Below are 19,654 nucleotides of genomic sequence, written 5' to 3'. Positions count from 1 at the left end.
TTGCTCATTAGTAAGTTCCACTCAGTTCTGCTTACTCCCAAGTAAGCATGCATAGGGGATTTGTGCTCATTTCAGCATTGGCCATGGCTGATGGAAGAGGGAATGGAGCCATCTCAATCTCACCTGCTCTCCATCAAGGGGTCCAGAATTTGGTGTTTCCAAAGGTCTGAATTGCGCTGCTTTGGGAGAAGTAGACACTTTGTTCTCTTTTGTTTCCCTCCCCCTTCGTTTTGAAAAGTCTTAACTGTTTTTGTTCCAAAAGGGCGTCAGGAAGGAGGGCTGATGTGTCAAATATTTGGAGGCAACAAACATGTAGAGATAGAAAAGAAGAAAGGAAAAATGTGTGGACTGCTTCACATATTACTTTTTAAACAGGTATATGCAAAACATGTTTGTGTACCTGTGAAAACATCACATGTGCATGTGGCAATTCATATTTATAGACACCTGTGCTAACAGTTTGGGGAACCAGACCTATCTGCTGCTCTCTGAATCATATACAGTGGTACCTCGAGTTAAGTACTTAATTCGTTCTGGAGGTCCGTTCTTAACCTGAAACTGTTCTTAACCTGAAGCACCACTTTAGCTAATGGGGCCTCCAGCTGCTGCCGGAGCACAATTTCTGTTCTCATCCTGAAGCAAAGTTCTTAACCCAAGGTACTATTTCTGGGTTAGAGGAGTCTGTAACCTGAAGCGTATGTAACCTGAAGCATATGTAACCCGAGGTACCACTGTACCCACAACAGCCATGTTCACATTTCAAAGTAAGCCAGGATTCATAATCCAACAACAAACCATGTTTTAAGGCATACTAAAAATCCTGACTCATTAGGAGAGGAACAAACTAGGATCCTGGGTTCAGATGTCACAGGCATGCCAAGCTCAATGGTGTCTTACTGGGTTTGTTTTTCCTCCTCATTCCACAGGAGTAGTGAAGCAGGAGCAATCAAGAGGGGTGCCCCAACAGCCTTGGATTGTTGTTATGTGTAAACGCATCCAATACATGGGCGTAGCCAAGGGGCGCAGGGAGGGACAGCTGTCTCCCCCCAAATCAATACAAATCAATTAAAATACATAGCAACTGAGGTTCTGCCACCCCTAACAAAAATCTTGACTATGTTTATGATCCAATGTGAAGTGCACATGTGCTTTCATATAAGTGTGTGAAAGGGGCCCAATTTCCCCTTGCAAATAGTACTTGCAATAATATTTTCCCCTTTGCAAATAGTATGTCAGCATTTAGGTTTTCATCCCTGTAAGGAAAGATGGAGAGCCAAGCGCATAAATTTACTTGAAGTCCGTTTGAGGCTTCTCAGTATACTATAAATTGTTACTGAATGAAAATAATGATACAAAATCTCTTTAAACTGTTAATTGTTTTTAATTTTTCTACTGCAACTGAAGGATTTTATCATTTTTCTTAAAGTAATATCAGAAAGGACAATTGTATGTTCATCTGTGGAATATCTGGTCAGGTTTGTTTGCATTTTTGGAATTTGAAATCATATTTATTCAAACACAACAAGTAATATTTATTATATTCCTAAAGCAATTTGTTGCCTTCCTAAAAGAAAACCCCCTGCATTCATTTTAAATGAAGAAAGAGCAATCATTACATTTCAGTCTTTACATAATAGGAATTGGAATGTCTGTGTGCAGTGCAATGAGGGAGTGGGCCAGATTATTGATTTACAGTGTTGTTGAGGATACTGTTTATTGTATTTGAATGAGACAGGGCTCTGGTGACTGTTTGCGGTTGAAACTGCAGACGGAAGGGTTGTGGTGGAGATGCAAACAGGCTTGTGAGAAAATCAGCTGTTGGTAATCTCTCCAAGCTTTGGAGTTTGCCTTTGGAGAGCCAGTGTGGTATAGTGGTTAAGAGCGGTAGTCTTGTAATCTGGGGAACCGGGTTCGCGTCTCCGCTCCTCCACCTGCAGCTGCTGGGTGACCTGGGCCAGTCACACTTCTCTGAAGTCTCTCAGCCCCACTCACCTCACAGAGTGTTTGTTGTGGGGGAGGAAGGGAAAGGAGAATGTTAGCCGCTTTGAGACTCCTTAAAGGGAGTGAAAGGCGGGATATCAAATCCAAACTCCTCTTCTTCTTCTTCTTCTTCTTCTTCTTCTTCTTCTTCTTCTTCTTCTTAAGGACAGTTGTATTTTACAGCTCAAACCTATGCACATTTACTTGGAAGTAAGTGTTGTGTTCAGTGGGACTTGCTTTCTTGTGTTTAGTGTTGTAATCATAGTAGCTCTTCTTAAGCTGCAATATGCACATGCCATTTTTTCATGGTTTGGAATACAGGAACAAATAGTTAAAGCAGGCTGTCTCCAGCAGTTGTGTGTTTTGGCGACTAATGAAATGAAGTCTGCAAATTTTCCAGGGAAAAGCAAATATATATGGTGGAGATATGTCATTGAAATCCATGGAATTTCCAAGTATGTTCAAAGTTGCATTCTGGATTTATCAAGGTTTTGAGGAGTTTGATCCATTTTCATTTAAAGGAGCTTTATTTCTGTGCAGTGATTATCCTAACCGGATAATTCTAATTACAGGTAGGTAGCCGTGTTCGTCTGCCGTAGTCAAAACAAAATAAAGAAATTCCTTCCAGTAGCACGAGACCAACTAAGTTAGTTCTTGGTATGAGCTTTCGTGTGCATGCACACTTCTTCAGATGCACTGAAACAGAAGTCACCAGACCCTTATATATAGCGAGAGGGTGGGGATCAACCATTCCCACCACCCTTCTGAATAATACCCCTTCCCACCCTCTCACTATATATAAGGGTCTGGTAACTTCTGTTTCAGTGCATCTGAAGAAGTGTGCATGCACACAAAAGCTCATATCAATAACTAACTTAGTTGGTCTCTAAGGTGCTACTGGAAGGAATTTTTTTATTAGGATAATTCTAAGTGTCTGATTATAGATATTAATGAAGGATGTGGGTTGAAATAGTGCCTTCTTTACCTCAAGAGGAGGGGCCATATTTTGGTGAGAGAGCACTTTGCTTGCCTTCAGACCGTTCTAAATCCAATCTTAATAGCTAGATGATGGGAGAGGATGAGTCTTACTCCAAGACTCTGGAACACTGCTGCCAGAGTAGACCACAGGTGAGCAACCTGTGGCCTTAAGGCTTCATGTGACCCTTGACCCAAATGTCATAAGAGTGGCAAGGATGGGGAAGCCGGTATTATCCCTCCTTGGTCCGCAGCCCCCAACAGATTACACCCAAGGAATTGCAGCCCCTGACAGGAAAAGGGGCTCCACTCTGGAAAGGACAAGACTAAGACAGATGGGCTACTAATCTGATATGTAAGGCAGTGTTGTATGAACTGTCAGCAGTTCTAAATCTAAGCCGTTAAGGATGTAATTCTGCTAGAGTTGCACATGTACAGGGCTGGCAATGATCACAAGAAGAGCCCTTCTGGATTAGGCCAAAGTCCCATCTAGTCCAGCTTCCTCTTCTCACTGTGGCCAACCAGATGCATAAGGGGAGCCTCCATGCAGGACTCAATTGCAGCAGCATTCTCCCCACATGTGAATCCCAGCAACTCATATTCAGAGGCTCCTTGCTTCCAGCAGGGGCGGTAGAACATAGGCAATAGGCTTCATGTTCTATGCACTTTTCTCAACCTTTTCTCAACAAGATACAGCTCCATAGTCTCTTTTCTGAATACTGTAACCAGTACAGTGGTACCTCAGGTTACAGGCTCCGCTAACCCAGAAATAGTACCTCGGGTTAAGAACTTTGCTTCAAGATGAGAACAGAAATCGTGCTCCAGCGGTGCGGCAGCAGCAGGAGGCCCCATTAGCTAAAGTGGTACTTCAGGTTAAGAACAGTTTCAGGTTAAGAACGGACCTCCGGAACGAATTAAGTACTTAACCCGAGGTACTACTGTATTCCAAGTGTGTCTTTACCATAGATATAGTGTCATTATGGTATTGTCAGTTTGGGGCTCAGTCCCTTTCCTAATTATTCCTAGCATGGCATTCACCTTTTTCACAGCTACTGCACTCTTAAGTCAACATTTCAGTCAACTGTTTCAGATTCCATTTAGCATCTGTTCTATTTTTTTAAATTGCCTCAATGTGCAGCAGTGTACATTTGCTAACATTGACTTGCATTTGCTTTTACTGTCTTGTTAACCAATTTTGAAGAGAGTATTTTGGAGTGCCTTCAATCCCTTTTTGTTTTAACCACCTTGAACAATTTGGTAGCATAATCAAATTTGGCTAGCACACTGTTCACCTCTAACTCTAGATGATTAATGGACAAATTTAAAAGCACAAGTCCTAATACTAATCTGTGGAAGAAATCCACTTTCTATCAGTGGGGAAACTGCCCCTTTATTCCTACTCTCTGCATCCTGTTTTTTAGCTAGTTACTGATGCATATGAGGACCTCTCCTCTTATTTCATGACTTCTAAACTTATTCAGGAGCCTTTGGTGAGTTATTCCTAGACACCAGCATTGCTTTTTCAGTGCTAGCCCACACAGAACTGAATGAATGAATATTTCAGTATAGAGACAAGAATCAAATTACTAAGTTCTCAGGGGATCTGGGCTTTCTCTCGCTATCCAACCTCCATAGACTTAAACAGAATTGTTGTGTACAGAGTTGCAGCCTTGTTACGGTCTTGTTTCTTCTCCTGCATTTGTTGAGGTGTCCAAGGCAGATGAGTGGGATAGGGAGAGAAAATACATGATATTTGTTCAGGGCTTCTCCCAAGTTACTTTACATTGGTGGCATTCCACATCAATGCTCTTTTTAGCAGTTGACATTTTTGGTGTCGTCCCCCTCCCCTTAAATGTGGCTTAAGTCTCTAGCAGTTTTACAGAGCAATCATACATATTTTATAAACTACGCAGAAGCCATACAAGAGAAAGTAGCAAATGGAGGTATTCTATTCAAGTGGATAGCGGGTCGGGCTGTGGTCTAAACCACTGAGCCTCTTGGACTTGCTGATCAAAAGGTCGGCAGTTCGAATCCCTGCAATGGGGTGAGCTCCCGTTGCTCTGTCCCAGCTCTTGCCAACCTAGCAGTTCGAAAGCATGCCAGTGCAAGTAGATTAATAGGTACTGCTGCGGTGGGAAGGTAAACGGCGTCTCTGTTCTGTTGTGCCAGAAGCGGTTTAGTCCTGCTGGCCACATGACCCAGAAAAGCTGTCTGTGGACAAATGCCAGCTCCCTCGGCCTGAAGTGAGATGAGCACCGCAACCCCATAATCGCCTTTGACTGGACTTAACTGTCCAGGGGTCCTTTACCGTTTCCGTTACCTTTACCTTTTAATCTGTAGAACTGTTTTGAAAATACTGTATGAAACTTTGAACCTTAAGAATCAGCCTCACATAATCATAGAATTGTAAGGGATCTACAGAGTAATCTAGTCCAACCCCCTGCAATACAGAAAGCTCAACTAAAGCATCTGTGATAGATGGCCATCCAATCTCTGCTTAAAAACTCCCAAGGAAGGAGAGTCCACCACCTTCCGAGGGAGTCCTTTCTACTGTTAAACAGCTCTTTCGCCCAGAAAGCTCTTCCTGATGTTTAGTCAGAATCTCCTTTCTTATGACTTCAACAGGACCTTCCCTCTGGAGCAGGACAAAGCCAGATTGCTCCATCTTCCATGTGACAGCGCATTAGATATTGAAGATGGCTAACATATCATAGACTTGTAAAGTTGGAATGGACCCCAAGGGACATCTAGTCCAACCCCTTACAATGCAGGAATCCTAGCTAAAGCATCCAGGACAGGTGGCCATCCAGCCTCTATTCAAAAACCTCCAAGGAAGGAGAGTCCACCACCTCCCAAGGAAGACCATTCCACTGTTGAACAGCTCATACTGTCAGAAAGTTCTTCCTGGTGCTTAGTCTGAATCTACTTTCTTGTAACTTGAAGCCAAGTTCGAGTTCTGTCCCCCAGAGCAAAAGAAAACCATCTTGCTCCCTCTTCCATGTGACCGACCTTGAGATATTTGAAGATGGCTATCATATCTGGGTATGGCTAAACATACCCAGCTCCATCAACCAATCCTCAGAAGGCTTGGTTTCCCGACCCTTGATCATATTGGTCACCTTTCTCTGCACACGTTCCAGCTTGTCAACATCTGTCTAATTTGTGGTGCCCAGAACTGGACACAGTATTCCAGGTGTGGTCTGACCAAGGCAGAATAGAGCGGTACTATATTTTCCCTTGATCTGGACACTATTCAGTGGTACCTCTGGTTGCGAATGGGATCCATTCTGGAGGCCCGTTCGCAACATGAAAAGCCCTCAACCTGAAGCGCCATATTTGCGCAGGGGTGCGGTGCGATTTGGTCTAGTGCGCACGCGCGATTTAGCACTTATGCGCGAGCGGCAAAACCCAGAAGTAACCCTTTCCGGTACTTCCGGGTTGCCGCGGGATGCAACCTGAAAAAACATCATGAAGCAAACATAAAGAGAGGTATGACGGTACTTCTGTTGATGCAGCCTAGAATAGCATTAGCTTTCTCCCCCCCCCCCCCCTGCTGCATCACACTGTTGACGCATATTAAGCTTGTGGCCCACTGAGACCCCTAGATCCTTTTCACATGGATTGCTAATAGGCAGGTGTCCCCCTTCTTATATTTGTGTATTTGTTCTTTCTGCCTAAGTGCAGAACTAGGGTTGCCATAATTTGAAGAGCAAAAAAGAGGACACATTTGGTGACTTCCACTTTTAACCATGGATCAGTATGATGACTCTGTCCATGAAAAGGAGGATGTGTCCTGGAAAAAGAGGGCATATGGCAACCTTATAATGTGGAGTTTTACTCATGCAGCAGAACTTTCCTTACCCTGGTCTGGTCGCCCAACCCTCTGTAGCAGATTTTAAGCATACATTGGGGAGGACTGCAGGAGAGGAGGTGGAACTTCCATTGCACAAGTTGGATTCAACCCTCTGGCTGTATTTGCATGTACCACTAAAACATGGTTTAATGTTGCAAGAACATGTCTGTGTAGGCCTTGGGCTTGTGTGCTTCCCTCTCTCATCTGGCATGGCCACAAGGAAAGGTCCTAAACCTTTTCTTCCTTTGTAAACTAACCACAGCTTACAGACATTTTCATCTGGTCAAACTGTGGTTTATGAAGCTGGCTTGTTTTCTTAGCTAAGATTAAGCACACTTTAGGTTGAGCATTACACTAAGCTGTGATTAATGAGCGATGGTTAATCAAAAGTGAAAGTAGAAGCTTCCAAGTTTCCCTGTGTTCCTGTCGGATGAGGAGAAGGGAAAGGGGATCTCAAAAGCCCAAAGTTCACCCAGGCTTGTCCTTGTAACATGAAACCATGGTTTAGCTGTTTACTTGGGAGTGAGCCCCATTGAGCTCTGTGGGGCTGACTTCTGAGCATACATGCATGGAGTTGTACTGTTAATAGCCAGCTTCATAAATACAATCCCATCTCAGCTCCTATAAATCAAGTTTTCTTCCCCTAAAAATTGCTGTAGGGATGCACTTGCCCTTGAAAAATAATGGGATTTTTAAATGATCATGACTATAGCACAGAAACAGACTTTCCTTTTTTGTCAGCACCTTTTCAAGTGGTACATATTTCCACTGCTTCAGCACTGTAGGGTATATCTGCTGCACTCATGACTGTGGGTGAACTGGAGAGCTGTATTGATGGCCAAGACCCCAGGGCCCTGTGCGCAAGGATTGTGTGTCAGTAGGACAAAAGGGATGGCGCCAACCATCCTGCTGTGTGCGCCAGTAACTAGAATTAATTACAAACCAATCGAATCCGTTGCAGCCAATTGGTAAACTAATTGGTAATTTTAGCTGTACATCTATATGTAGTTATCTGGGTGCCTGCCTGTAACAAGGCTTTCAGAGCCACTTTTGTTCGGCTGCCTCCTGATGGACAAAATGGCCTTCATAGCTTTAGGGAGAAAGATGTGCATCAGTGGATATGGGGCCGCTCCAGCTGCTTGTCTTGTTTGTATTCCCTTGTTCGTAAAACAGGATTCAGATTACAGCTGCATGGTGCTTGCTCTGATAATTTTGGATAACAGCAGAGCTACGCATTTCTTGAAATAGGCTCCTTTAAGCCATTAACTGTAATTTCTGTATGGCAGGCATCTCTTGAAACAAAATGTCATGTTTTCAAGTTAACTGGCTGTTTAGGAACGGGCAAATCTTCAGGTTGAGAGTTCATTTCTTAGCCATGTTCTCTGGGCAAGTTGCTTCTTGTGGCCTGCGCTCCCATCTATGGCCACCTGAAAGAGAAGAAGGCTTGATCTGCCATTGGCAGGGTTGCGACTGGATGCCAGCTCTAATATTTCATTTTGTGGAACATGTCTTACTACCTGCTGACTTGGCACTGCAAACAACTATCTATTGTGTCCACCTTTCCCTTTAAAAAGGAAAAGAAAAAGAAAAAGTTCTTATTAGAGCTACTTCTTCCAGCCGATTTAAAGTTTTAATGTATTAATCATCTCTTTTTTAAACAAATAATTGATGCAAATGTACTTTTATTTAATATTAATACCTCCTTTAAAAGAGCTGTTCTGGGTCCACCCTCCTGCTTTGTGCAGTGGCCAGTCAGAGGCCCTCCAGCAAGGGCATGGTGGTAATAGCCCTCCCAGGCAGATTGACCCTGCCCAGCAGCTGATATTCAGCGGCATACTGCCTGCAACACCAGGAATCCATTTTGCCACTTCTTGTTATGTTTCAAATTTAAGAAGGAAAACACACAGAAAACCAAGTTTTTTCTTCATGAAGGAGAGGCAACAACACAACACAGACTGTCAACTTACACTGAAAATACAATCATACGTCCTTCTAAAATTAAATGCGAGTTCACATAAGCACCCCACATGTCAATTTTAACGTAATGGATAGCAGCCATTTGATAGATCCTCCATGAATTTATCTGGTTGCCTTTTAAATTAACGTGAAGCTGATCTCCTTTACGCTACTGTCCAGTATTCAGCACCTTTAAATAAAAAGGGAGTTGGAAATCGGATTGTGATGTTGTGGCAATGGATCCCATAAATTTAATTCTATGTACTTTTTTTAGACATGGAAGAGAGGCTGGAGGTGTTTTACAATTTAATAAACAAAAACTGCCACTCAGTTTTTGGCAGGGAAGGCCATCTTTAATAGTCTCTCTTTTTATTCCCTATTACACCATCTTGGCAGAATGGATACAGCTTCTTCAGAATAATGAAGTGTGACCTAAACTCTCAGCACCTCTCTTCATAATTAATCAGCTAAAGAGAGGGTGGCCAGTTGCATGTTACCAACAAAGACTTGCCTCAGCAAAGCAGAGGATAGACGATTACGTTAATTTGCATTAAAACTGCATATAGTAACATATGCATAGACACAAATTTGGAAATAATAGCTATAATTTAAATAGAAATATAGTACATCTCGCCATGGTGGAGATGCCTGCAAACTCTGCTGACCAGGTGCTGCTAAGTGTTGGTGGGCAACTTCGAGGGCCACCAACCCTCCTTTCGCCATGATTTTTTGACATTCCTCAAATAGAGAGTCCCTTCAAATAGAGGACTTTCCTGTGTAGAGCAAGCAGAGCACATGGTAACCCTAAAGTGGTGAAATCACCAAATCCCAAGTCAACTGGGCTCATGCTAGCAAAGTAGAAAGGGTGGGGGAAGCATTTTTCCACACCTTTGTTTCTTCTTCCATAGGCCTATAGTTTGGTTTTTCAGATTTTTGTTTCTTTCGAATTTTGCCTCTCATTGCTCTCCATGGAAGAGGAAATTAATATGGCAGCTCCAGGGCTGTTGTACTCCCTCTCCTCTTTGGGAGTCCCCTTTTTTTTCCATAGGAAGAAGAACACGCACAGATACTGACTAACTTTACTACAGATACAAAATGGCACTCTTCAGAATATGAGAATTAGCATAATTCTGGCAGAACTTTTTCTCCTTCTCCCTCTTAATAGTGTAAATTGCAGCCTTTAAATTGAACTTTATTGCCCATAGCAGACCTTCTTGTAGCGAAAATGGGGCTTTCAGTTGGACATTTTTGGTTGTATTTTTGATATAGTGGTATAGCAGTCTGGCTTGCTTGGAGTCTGCTGTTAAGGGAATTCAGTTTTTAAAAAATCACTCCTCTTTTTCTGCTCTGTTGACTTGGGCAAATTAGGTCTCTTAGTATGAACTACTGAATGGATTGCTTAAGCTGGACATAATGATGGTGTCATTGGACACTGTTAATTGACTTACTGAATATATTTTATATGCATCTAAACTTCATAGTAATGTATTATGGATATTGTTCTATTATTGTTGTTGTTGAACTGTCTTATTTTCTGTACCATTGTCACTGGTTTCAGAGTCAAGGGTGGCTAAACCCATTAATCTTTGGGAAGGGCTCGAGCTCAGTAGTAGAGCACATGAATGCCTAAGGTCCCAGGTCCAATCCCCAGCAGCTCCCAGTAGGGCTGGGAGAAACCCAGTTTGACACCTTGGAGAACTGCTCAGTCCATGGTAACTGTACTCTGCTAGATGGACCAGTATAAGGCAGCTTCCTAGGCTCATAATATGTGAACTTGGCCTTTAAGTATTGAAGTGAGAGCTGGAGTTGGAATCAGCATTGATGAGCATTTGCTAAAGCCCATGCCTGCATAGGGGGCCACTGGTGACCTCTACACCACCACCACGCCAACCAGCCCTGCTGCTGTTGCACCTTCTACTATTCCTTATTGTTGCATCTTCCTGGGAATTACTTGATAAGCTTCACCAACTCCAAAATACTGTCATTGTTCTCTTAACTTCAATAAATGCCTTGTCTCCAAAGGCTGCAAAGCAATGGAAATCAGGTGTGTTCTGCCAGTCTAGATATACCGTAGCTGGTGAAATATTATATAGAATAAGTACTGTTTTAAAAACAGTTTTTTCCTCATAATTATTTTCTGCTGGGTTGATCCTTGTTTGTTCTATTTCATTTCTGTTCTTGGTTTGTATATGATATGTTCCTTTGATAAATTTATGTTGTAGGAGGTGTTAATGATGCTAGACAACTATGTACGAGATTTCAAGGCTTTGATTGATTGGATACAGCTTCAAGAAAAGCTGGAGAAGGCTGATGCCCAGAGCAGGTAATTGGAAAAATATTTCCATATAACTTTCCACATAACACTGGTCCTAAAGGATCTTTACTGGCTCCCAGTATGTTTCCGAGCACAATTCAAAGTGTTGGTGCTGACCTTTAAAGCCCTAAACAGCCCTGGCCCTGTACTCCTGAAGGATCTTCACCCCCATCATTTAGCCTGGACACGGAGGTCCTCCTCCGAGAGTCTTCTGGTGGTTCCCTCACTATGGGAAGTGAAGTTACAGGGAACCAGGCAGAGGGCCTTCTTAGCAGTAGCACCCTCCTAATGGAATGCCCTCCCATCAGCTGTCAAGGAGATATAAAAAACAACAATATTTAGAAGACCTCTGAAGAGGGAAGTTTTTAATGTTTGATGTTTTATTATGTTTTATTATATTTTGCTGGGAGCCTCCCAGAGTGCTTGGGAAACCCAGCCAGATGGGTGGGGTATAATAATAGTAGTAGTAGTAGTAGTAGTAGCAGTAGTAGTAGTTGTTTTTATTATGCTTGTTCTCTATATGGCAGGCACTTTGTTTCAGATAGTGCCCCAAATGTTAGCATGTTGTGGCCTAACCAGAGTTTGGCCTTCAGTCTTGTGCACTCCTTTCTCTGTGTGTGCTTCAATTCCCTTCCTCATTTGTCATAGCTGTAGTTTGAAATCAGGTAAACAATTATTATTGTAAACCATAGTTTGCATCTAAACTAGAATGGGAAGTCATATTTGAACTAGATCTGGAGGCAAGCTGCAGTTTGTTCTCACTAAGTTTGTCTGATCTGAGATTACTGCAAACCTATTGTTACGTTGAACCAGAAGTGAGGGACATGCAACTCAGTGCAAGTGGGGAAGATGGCGCATAGCATTTCAAGGCATGACCCTGAAACCCAAGCCATGGTTTGGCTGTTATATCTGAACCAAACTCTATGCACAGTTATGGTTAACTGTGGGTTCCTGGTTTATTTTCTTGTTTATGTGAAGTGTGGAGTAAAGGAGCTGTATGCAGATGTATTGTGGTTTGTAAGCCAGGATTGTGTAAACCATTTCTCTCTGGCCATTTTTAACGCTAATGTTACGATGGTTCTCTATAATGGAGTCCTCTGATCTCCACCTGGCCCCTTCCCAAATTTATCTGAGGCTCTTGCTCATGTAACTTCATCTTCTGTATCATGTAGATTCTAGATCAAAATTAATATTCAACAGAAAGAAGCATCAGCCATATGAATGTTTGAATTTGAGAACATCACCTAAAAGAAACATTTCCCCTATGTATAGCTATTCCATTCCAGCAGGGTTCAGTTTTAAAGGAGTTTTTCTCATTCATTCATTCATTCAAATTGATGCTATGCCTTGTGTGTGTTTGATTTATATGCTTCTAAAGTTTTAATTAACCATTTGTCTCCTGGCTCAACCAAGGGGATTCAATTAGTTCATGGAGGATAGTTCTGTCAATTGCCTCTGGCAACATTAGCTGAATGAAACATCCAGATTTCATAATCTTAAACCTCTGAATTCCAGCTGCTGGAGGGGCAAACAACAGGCATCTTCATTGCCTTCATCCTCTGATGATGATGATGATGATAATTATTTATTATTTATACCCTGCCCATCTGGCTGAGTTTTCCCAGCCACTCTGGGTGGCTTCCAATCAAGTGTTAAAAACAATACAGCATTAAATATTAAAAACTTCCCTAAACAGGGCTGCCTTCAGATGTCTTTTAAAGAGAAGACAGCTGCTTATTTCCTTCACACCTGAAGGGAGGGCGTTCCACAGGGCGGGCGCTACTACCGAGAAGGCCCTCTGTCTGGTTCCCTGTAACCTCACTTCTCGCAATGAGGGAACCGCCAGAAGGCCCTCGGCACTAGATTTCAGTGTCTGGGCTGAACGATGGGGGTGGAGACGCTCCTTTACAGGACCGAGGCCGTTTAGGGCTTTAAAGGTCAGCACCAACACTTTGAATTGTGCTCGGAAACGTACTGGGAGCCAATGTAGGTCTTTCAAGACCGGTGTTATATGGTCTCGGCGGCCATTCCCAGTCACCAGTCTAGCTGCCGTATTCTGGATTAATTGCAGTTTCCAGGTCACCTTCAAAGGTAGCCCCACGTAGAGCGCATTGCAGTAGTCCAAGTGGGAGATAACCAGAGCATGCACCACTCTGGCGAGACAGTCTGCAGGCAGGTAGGGTCTCAGCCTGCGTACCAGGTGGAGCTGGTAGGCAGCTGCCCTGGACACAGAATTAACCTGCGCCTCCATGGACAGCTGTGAGTCCAAAATGACTCCCAGGCTGTGCACCTGGTCCTTCAGGGGCACAGTTACCCCATTCAGGACCAGGGAATCCCCCACACCCGCCCGCCCCCTGTCCCCCAAAAACAGTACTTCTGTCTTGTCAGGATTCAACCTCAATCTGTTAGCCGCCATCTATCCTCCAACCGCCTCCAGGCACTCACACAGGACCTTCACCGCCTTCACTGGTTCTGATTTAAAGGAGAGGTAGAGCTGGGTGTCATCTGCATACTGATGAACACCCAGCCCAAACCCCCTGATGATCTCTCCCAGCGGCTTCATATAGATATTAAAAAGCATGGGGGAGAGGACGGAACCCTAAGGCACCCCACAAGTGAGAGCCCAGGGGTCTGAACACTCATCCCCCAACACCACTTTCTGGACACGACTCAGGAGAAAGGAGCGGAACCACTGTATAACAGTGCTCCCAGCCCCTCTAGATGGTCCAGAAGGATGTTATGGTCGATGGTGTCAACGGCCACTGAGAGATCCAGCAGAACCAGGAAACAGCTCTCAGATATCTTTGTCCCTAGCCCGCCGGAGATCATCGACCTGCGTGACCAAGGCAGTTTCAGTCCCATGGTGAGGCCTGGAAGGGATCCAAATGGTCTACATCCTCCAGGCGTGCCTGGAGTTGTTCAGCAACCACCCGCTCAATCACCTTGCCCAAGAATGGAAGATTTGAGACTGGGCGATAGTTGGCCATAATGGCCAGGTCTAAAGATGTTTTTTTAAGAAGTGGTTTAATGACTGCCTCTTTCAGCGGGTCTGGGAAGGCTCCCTCACAGAGGGAGGCATTCACCACCCCACGGAGCCCATCGCCCTGCCCTTCCCGGCTTGCTTTTATTAGCCAGGATGGGCAAGGATCAAGGAGACAGGTGGTTGGTTTCACTCGTCCAAGCAGCTTGTCCACATCCTCGGAGATAACAGATTGAAATTGATCCCATATAACATGACTAGACAATACTCTAGCACTCTCCCGCCCCGGCCCTGCTCCCACGGTAGAGTCTACCTCCTTCCGAATCTGAGCAACTTTATCTGCAAAAAACTTTGCAAAAGTATTGCAGGAGATCTTGGGGTCCCTACCCGGCCCCGATGACGAAGGTGGTTCCGATAGATTACGAACCACCTGAAAGAGTCTCCTGCTGCTGTTTTCTGCAGATGCAATAGAAGCGGCGAAGAAAGTCCTCTTCGCTGTTGCCATTGCCACTTGGTAGGCTCGACTTTGAGCTCTAACCTGTGTCTGATTCAGAGTGAGTTTTCCGCCACCAGCGCTCTAGCCGTCTCAGCGATAGTTTCATCCCCCTCAGCTCCGGGGAAAACCACAGGGCTGTCCGGGCTCCATGCAATCGGAGAGGGCACTTTGGAGCCAGACAGTCAATAGCCCTGGTTAACTCCGTATTCCAGCAGGTCACCAGGGAATCAGCTGAAAGGCCATCAATATGGGATAAAACATCCCCTACCACTCCCTGGAAACCATCAACATGGGATAAAACATCCCCTACCACTCCCTGGAAACCATTTGGATCCATTAAGTGGCGGGGGCGGACCATCCAAATCGGTCCCCCCTCCCTGCAGAGGGGAAGGGTCGCGGAGAAGTCCAGTTGCACCAGGAAGTGATCTGACCATGGCACTTCTTTTGTTTCACTTTTACTTAATGTCAGATCACCAACATCCATAGAGGTGAACACCAGGTCTAAGGCATGTCTGCGGCTATGAGTTGGGCCAAGGGACAGCCCCATGGAGGCCATGTTTCCCATGAAGTCCCAAGCAGCCCCTTGTAAGGTTGTGTTGGCATGGATGTTAAAATCCACTAGGACAACCAAGCTAGGTGTCTCCAGGAGAACATCTGCCATGACCTGAAGCAGCTCGGGCAGGGAATCCCTAGTGCAGCGGGGAGGTCGGTACACCAAAAGGAATCCCGTACTGCCCCTATTGCCCAACTTCCAGAACATGCACTCAGAAAACTGGGTCTTCCCAATAGGACGCCTGGTGCAAACTAATGACTTCCTAAAAATCACTGCAACCCCCCCTCCCCGCCCACATGACCTGGGTTGCTGTGCGTAAGAGAAACCTGGTGGACAAGCAGCGGCAAGGACAGGCCCATCTGCTTCATCCAACCAAGTCTCTGTCACACATGCCCGGTCAAGTCCTCCATCCACAATCAGGTCGTGGATGGCAGTGGTCTTATTCATCATTGACCTGGCATTGCACAGCAACACTTTCAGGTCATGTGGGTTTCCCCTGCTGATTCCAGTATCCTTCCGGTCAGGACCAGACCCGGAGGCAGGGATAGTCCTCAGACAACAACTAAGCCTGCCTCCTCGGTAATGACATGGTCTGGTCTTAGCGTAACTCCTCCTCCTGCCCGTGACCACTGAGATTGGGTGTCCTGGTGCTTCTGCCCCTGTGGAACCTGCCCCAGCCATTCTGTTGGCAGAGGCCCACTCCCAGGCAGCCCTGATCCTTTCCCCTTAAAAAGCAAAATACAAACTTTACAATGGCCTAACCAAATAGTAAAAGCAGAACAAAGCCAAAAACAATTATACTAAAATAAAACTAATCCCCACTCCATTCAATATTTATCCAACCCCAAACAAAAATAAAATAAAATAAAAATACGTAAATAAAAACCATCGTTCACAGTGGTGCAACAAAGTAAAAACGCTTTAAAAACATTTTAAAATATGTAAAAACATTTCCGACATTTGCTGCAGCAGTAGCAGCAGCAGCACCAGTGTCCTGATGCCTCGCTGGAGCCTCTTAAAACTGTGGCAGTGGTGAGTGTGGGCCCCACCCCCTAGGCCCGGTGGAGGGAGCGGCCTTCCCCAACACTCACGATGGGCTTTCCCACAAGCACCTGGCTTTTACTGCTCTAAGCAAGAGTGTGGATTAGACAGACCGAATCATAGAATGGAAAGGGACCACGAGGCTCATCTAGCCCACCCCTGAACTCTCCATATGTGGCAATTGTCAGGGATAAACTCATGCACCAAGGAGGGTGTCTGAGAGCACTTCCATGGAGACCACTAGATGCAGTCTGCAGGCCTTGCATTGTGCACTTTTACAGCATCCAACATTGTGGCTTTGACTGCAAACAAGTAGGAATACCAGTGCCTAGTTTTTACTTAGTCTTCCACGTTGAACTTGCAGGCCTACTTCACTGGCATGGGAAGTAAAGAAGATGTCTCCAGGACGCCATGTGATTCCAAGCCCATCAGCTGACAGAATAAGTGTAACATCAAACGCTCGGAGAAGTCTGAACTTTGGGTATGGAAGCTGAAACACTTTCCTGTTTCAAGAGTGAAAACAGAGACGTTGTGAAAAGATCTCTTCATTGGCATAGATTTCTCACTGTAGCTTTTATTACTAAACTTAACTTGCATCAGTTTTCTATTTTTCTCTTCCTGCTTAGCTACTATGTTCCAATCGTTGTTGGGCTATTTGTGTCCGTCCCCCCCATTATGGAATGATTGTTGTTGTTGTAGTTGTTGCTCTGCAAACCTTACAGTTCCTCTGAGCATTCTCTCAGCATTCACCATATGTGTTTGCTATGAGAGGGAATGATTAAAATTAAAAATAAATATCACAGTCTTCATGCACACCTAAACTCATGCTAGAGCCTTTGGGGATGCAAGTTCCAAATGTGAAATTTGCTCCAGTGTAAGAAATAGAGGAAGTTTTTCCTCTCTTTGCTGCCATTTTGCTGTGGAGAACTAGATGGAAAAGTAGTTCATGGAAAGAGGCAACACGAGTGAAAGTTAGCATACATACTTTTGTCAAAGCTCAACATTTTGTTTTGCCATGTTTCTAGACCATTTCCCACAAACGTATTCTATATGGTTCTATGTGGATCCCACTTTCATAAAATCAACCTATTTGGGTAGAATAGTCATGTGACTGCATCTTTATATGTTCAGGTTCTAAATTAGTGGTGTTGAGTAGTGCAATCACGGTTAATTTTGTGCTTTGGATAATTAATGATTAGGTTGAGCCAATAGAAACCATGAGGAACTGAAAAAGTGAGAGACGAAGAATACATGGAAGGTATCAATCTGTCCTTAATGAAAATGCTGGGTGTGTGACTTTTTTCTTTGCTTAGGACACCATCTGCAACAGTGACTTCTAATCGCCTGGCTCCAGTGGGTGTAAGTTGGGCAGACAAAGTGAAAGCAAACCATATAGCAACGGTTACCAGTTCAGAGGTGGCAACAGCACAGAAATGCATCCCAACACCAGTGCAGAAAACTCCACGGAGAAATGGCAAGTGACCTGATTAGTAATGTACCTTATGGTCATGTGCATACATTTATATGCATGTGCACTTGAGGCAAAGATGCATGCATAGCAAGATGTGACTTCTTAGGTATTTAACTTCTAGAGCAGTGGTCTCCAAACTTTTCACCCTCATGAACCACTTGATAGTTGCAGATAGTCTTGGTGGACCATTTAATGATTTTCCTGCCAGACATAGCAATTGCAATGCACTGTGCTAGATTCTCTATGATTCTTAATTGTATTTTTATTGCTGCTTTTATTTCTTTCAATGTATTAGCAATTTGAAGTTGGAAATGTTAAAATTGTGGTTGAATAATTGTTGTAATATATATAAATGAGAAAATATATATATTTCATAGAATTCAAATAGTAATACATTAAAGAAGCATTAAAATTACAATTAAAAAACTATGAATATTTAATTTGAGCATGCCACAGACAGTCCTCGCACCACATTTTGGAACCCCTATTCTAGAGATACTGTGGAAGCTGACAAACTTGGAGAAATGACAGCTTTAGAAACTCATGCTAACAAGTGCTGTTAAGTGCTATTTTCATATTGATTTTATGCTGCTCCATAATGGCTTTAGGCCGTTTGTGTGTTCTTTAAGTCCAGCCTTCCCCCACCCTGATGCCTTCCAGGTGTTTTGCACTTCAGCTCTCATGAGCCCCAACATGAAATCATAGATTGGTGAAGACTGGTTTAGTATTGATGATTTTTATTATTAGTTTAGTTTGTATTTATCAATTTTGTTTTGGGTTAATTGGGCAGTGTAGACAAAGATCATACATAAACTAGACACTGTCCAAATACAAAAATGGAAATAGTGATTTATCAGGGACAGGTACAAGAAAATACAAGGCTGGCCCTGTAAGAAGCAACAGTTGGAGCTGCATTGCTCAGTGTTTGTGCCAAGAGTTACTGTTTATGTTTATCCATTAAAAATATAGATATAGCTTAGTAATCCATCTGACTATTTCAGAGGGGTAGGCTTGTTAGTTTGTTTTTGCTGTAAGCGTCTTAAAAGACTCACAGATTTATTGTGGCCTGAACGCTGGTGCGTGCAATTTTGTGCCACAATAAATCTGTTCGTTTTTAAGGTGCCACAAGCTTCCTTGCTCTTTTCATTGCTGACTACTAACCTAAATGTAAAGAATTAGAAGAGTATTAAGGGTTTTTGTCTTACGTAATTAAAAAGTACTGGATTTGTTCCCCCTTTGTTTTAAAATTCTCATAGACTCTTTATACATCATCATGGGCATCAGGGACCACTATTAAAAAAACAACCCAAAAAGTGTTGAGTTTCACAAGTTTAGACAAGTGACCCCACAAGAGCAGCGTTTGGCTAATATTTTCAAGAAAAAGCCGATAGGTAGACCATGTGCCTGTAGAGACACAAGTTTAAAAGAGATAATGGATAACATGTTGTTTTGAGTACAGGTGGAATCCTATCTAGCTGTAGTTTCTCTTGCTTTAAAAGTTTCTCTGGATTTTGTACTGAGAGCCTGGAGTTCCATAACAGGTTAATTCCTTATTTGTGTTCTATTAGTGATCTAATAATTCAATATCTACTCAGTAGTAATTCTATTGATATTAATATGAACACTCTACATACAGGGTGGAAAACGTGGTTCTCTGGGTGCTATTGGATAAAAAATAAAAACCTAGCACCATTCATTTAAAAAAGTCATTCTTTTAAGTAATCTTAAAAGTACTACTTAAATTTTAACAACAGTGAACCAAATATTGATTGAGTGATTTATTCATTATATTTCTATGCCACTTTTCATTCAAATGAATCACAAAGCAGCTTACAAACAATAAATAATAACAACAAGCTAGAACATGGGTTTTGAGATTTGAACATCACAACCTATTGGCTGGGATCAGAAGCCATGGGGTAGTGTTTGCACATGCATCCAGGCAGCTCGTTCCTTAGCTCACACTCCTCTCTGAGGAGGGACTTCATTAATCAGGAAGCAGGGCACAGGAGTCACACTGGACCTCAGAAAACCC

The 19,654-nt window shown here is 43.4% G+C and overlaps 1 protein-coding gene across 9 annotated transcripts in view; it reads left to right on the top strand.

The window, feature by feature from the left end:
- Nucleotides 1–19,654, top strand: part of SCAPER (S-phase cyclin A associated protein in the ER) — a 203,665-nt gene that overhangs the window by 22,763 nt on the left and 161,248 nt on the right. For all 9 annotated transcript variants that reach the window (XM_028744781.2, XM_028744780.2, XM_028744779.2 and 6 more), the window contains 3 exons: nucleotides 10,987–11,087; nucleotides 16,513–16,629; nucleotides 17,462–17,622. In XM_028744781.2, coding sequence (XP_028600614.2) covers nucleotides 10,987–11,087; nucleotides 16,513–16,629; nucleotides 17,462–17,622 — 379 coding nt within the window. The remainder of the gene's footprint in view (nucleotides 1–10,986; nucleotides 11,088–16,512; nucleotides 16,630–17,461; nucleotides 17,623–19,654) is intronic.

The sequence above is a fragment of the Podarcis muralis genome, chromosome 9 (assembly GCF_964188315.1).
Source record: "Podarcis muralis chromosome 9, rPodMur119.hap1.1, whole genome shotgun sequence".
NCBI classification, from domain to species: domain Eukaryota; kingdom Metazoa; phylum Chordata; class Lepidosauria; order Squamata; family Lacertidae; genus Podarcis; species Podarcis muralis.
This window is presented reverse-complemented; position numbering and strand designations above follow the sequence as displayed.